Raw genomic sequence first — 3,177 nt, 5'->3', positions numbered from 1 at the left:
CAAAGCCAAAGGGAAACCCAAAGCCGGGCCCGAATCCGAACCGGGAATGTCAGGAGTGGCTGGTGGGGAGCAGCCGGTGGCGACGTCAACACCGAACCGAGAGGAGCGGATGGAAGACTCACCATCCACGAGCTTCCCGAAGTCCTTGGTGGGAGACACCGCGGAAAGCGGAAGGGAACTAGGTGGGGACGCAGGTGAGTGTACGAAATTGTGTGTGTGAATGCGAGGTATGTCTGGGATCATGGTGTTGAACAGGGGACTGCGGTGCCTGCAGATCAACCTGGACATAGGCCGTCTCGCGATGGACCTCATATTCCAGTTGATCAAGGAGCAGGGCATCCATGTGGTGCTCGAGCAAGAACCGTTCGCAGCCGGAAGGGAACTCATTCGGGACAGGTGGGACGACGTATTCATTTGGCTTGCGCCGGATGTGGTGTCGGAGTCGTTACACCGGGATCGGGGGTTTGTCGTTGCGGAGCTGGAGGACGTCACTCTCGTCTTCGCGAACTTCTTACCGAACAAGAACACCGCCGACTTTACGGCGTGGCTCGATTGGTTAGGGGGGTGTGTTAGGGGGCGTAACGGCAGGAAGGTCCTCATTGCTGGGAACCTAAATGCAAAGAGTGGGCGTTTCGGCTCTGGAAAGGTGAATGCTTACGGAGGGGTCCTGGAGGAGTTCCTGAATGCGGCCGAGCTTGTCCCCAACAACATCGAGGATGAGTAGACGTTCGGAAACCGAAACGGCAGGTCACTGATTGACGTTACCATGACGGGGGCGTCTGTGAGTGACTGGGTGCGGGAGTGGAGAGTTGAACTGGGTATGGAAATTAGGAGTGGCCACAGGTATATCTCCTATCGTATAGTGCGAGGGAGGGTATATCTGAGGACAGAGGAGAAAGGGTTGTAAAGGGTGAATAGATGCTGAGTGCGAAAGGTTTAGAGAAAATGAACCGGTACATGAATGAGAAGGTCTGGGTGTCGCGGAAACTCCCGAAGAAATAGTTCGGGAGATAAACGGGCAAATTCTACTAGAATAAACCTGTTAGATTATAATAATGCCTGTTGCAATTTGATTGAATTTTTGTAAATATCTCCATAACTGTAAATGTTAGATGAAAAGATGTTATTGCAAATTAATAGAGAATTAAAAACTACATTAGAAGGACTTGAATAAAATCATGGGTACCATTAAAAAAAAAACGAGCTTCAGCAATTTGTAAAATTTGCAAATTCGCGCTCTTATACAAAAAAGTAAGGTGCATTAAAAAAACGTTTTAAAGTTTTTAAGTACCACTGACTTTCATTTACTACTTTACAAAAACAAATTTCAGAAAACATCAGTTTTGTGGTAATTTTTTTCTGACGCTGCATTTTTAAAGAAATTTCTCTAATATGGCAACGCCGCAACCAATTTAAAAAATGTTTAATATATTTTCCTTATAAATTAAGGTTTCACCAAATGGCATAAAAAAAATTATGGGTTGCTATTTAAAAAATTAAAACTTTATGCTGCCCAGCGAAAACGGAACACTCTGTATAAACAAAAATATTATTAAATCATGCAGCTTTCCAATATAAATGAGTACTGTACTAAACATTTCATATTGATATTAATGCAAAAACACCAGGAACCAAGGCCGGAGTAACGGCGAACCCTGTATATTTGCTGCCTGGGTGTGTTTCAACGTAACGTAAACATATTACTTTGTCTATAAAACAAAAAGGTGAAATATTAGACATATTAAAAAATGATGTTAGTGGTAAATCACTTGCGCTACAGTACGGCGTCGGAACGTCTACTATTTCCGATATTAAAAAAAAACGAGGATAAAATGAGGTAAGATTAGTTTATTTGGGAATGTCTTTTGATGATGACTTACTCATCAATATTTTAGATTTATTGGAATTTATCATTCTGAACCAGATTCTCGTAAAGCCTTGCAGCAAGCAAAATATCCGGAGATGGAAGAATTGTATACTTGGTTCATTAAACAACGAAGCAAACATATTCTCCTTTCGTATGAAATACTAGGGGCCAAAGCTCGACAGCTCTTCCAGAATATTTATGGAAAAGATACATTTGTTGCAAGCAGAAACTGGATACTTAATTTTTAAAAAAGACATGGGTTGAGACATCTTAAAATCTGCGGAGAGAAATTATCGAAAGATGCAACTGCTGGAACTCCCTTTATTGCCAATCTTAGGCAAGTAATAGAAGCTCACGATTTTCTTCCTCAGCAAATTTATAATGCTGACGAGTCGGGTCTTTTTTGGAAGTTGCTGCCCGATAAAACCTTAGTTCACAGCAATAAAGCAAAGGCGCCCGGAAGAAAATCCATCAAAAAACGAATCACGTTTCTAGCTTGCACAAGTGGTGATGGTACCCAAAAACTTCGACTTCTTGTTATTGGAAAAGCTAAGAATCCAAGGCCACTCAAGAACAAAACTACCTGTGGAATATGTCTCTAGAAGTAATGCATGGATGGCTTGTACAATTTTTGAGGACTGGTTTCACAATTCATTTTGCAAACAAGTGAAGTAATTTTCAAAAAACCAACAAATTCCTGAAAAAGCCTTATTGTTGATTGACAATGCATCACGTCACTGTTCTGAAGAGGAATTGTTTACTGAACATAGAAAAATGTTCACTATGTTTCTGTCACAAAATTGCACAGTTTGAATTCAGTCCATGGATCAAAATGCTATCACATTAAAGAATCTAAACTACCGAAAAGGCCTTTTAACGCACATTCTTTCAATACTTGAAGACGAGGATGATATTGTTAAGTGCCTTAAAAGTGTTAATCTTATGAATGCAGTTTGTGTGCTCCATAATTCATGGCAAAAAGTGTCCACGAACCTTTTAGAAAAGTGTTGAGACAAATTTTTATCAGGCAATTTACCTGATTATCTCTCAGATGATCTGATTCCCTTAAGCTCTTTACAAAATAAATGGCAGCCATAGCTACCAAGACATGTCAAATGTGCTGACACAAATTGATGGTGAGATTCATTCAAATATTGAAATGAATCAGTGGGTTGAGAATGCAGAAAATGTTATACAGGGTGTCCTCGAATTACGTGGCCAAAATAATACCGCAGATTGTTTGAGTGAAAATAAGTCGATTTAACTAAACTTCCCTCAGTCCAAAAGTTGATAATTATGGAGCTACAGGG

General features: G+C 40.7%; 1 protein-coding gene across 1 annotated transcript; it reads left to right on the top strand.

Annotated features, from left to right (window-relative positions):
• The first annotated feature begins 241 nt into the window (after positions 1–241).
• Positions 242–724, top strand: LOC136347294 (uncharacterized). The gene has a single exon (XM_066297176.1). The coding sequence runs from the start codon at positions 242–244 to the stop codon at positions 722–724; it is 483 nt and encodes a 160-aa protein (XP_066153273.1).
• The last annotated feature ends 2,453 nt before the right edge of the window (positions 725–3,177 follow it).

This window comes from Euwallacea fornicatus, chromosome 28 (assembly GCF_040115645.1).
Source record: "Euwallacea fornicatus isolate EFF26 chromosome 28, ASM4011564v1, whole genome shotgun sequence".
NCBI lineage: Eukaryota > Metazoa > Arthropoda > Insecta > Coleoptera > Curculionidae > Euwallacea > Euwallacea fornicatus.
The sequence above is the reverse complement of the archived record's forward strand: the minus strand, read 5'-3'. Positions and strand labels throughout refer to the sequence as shown.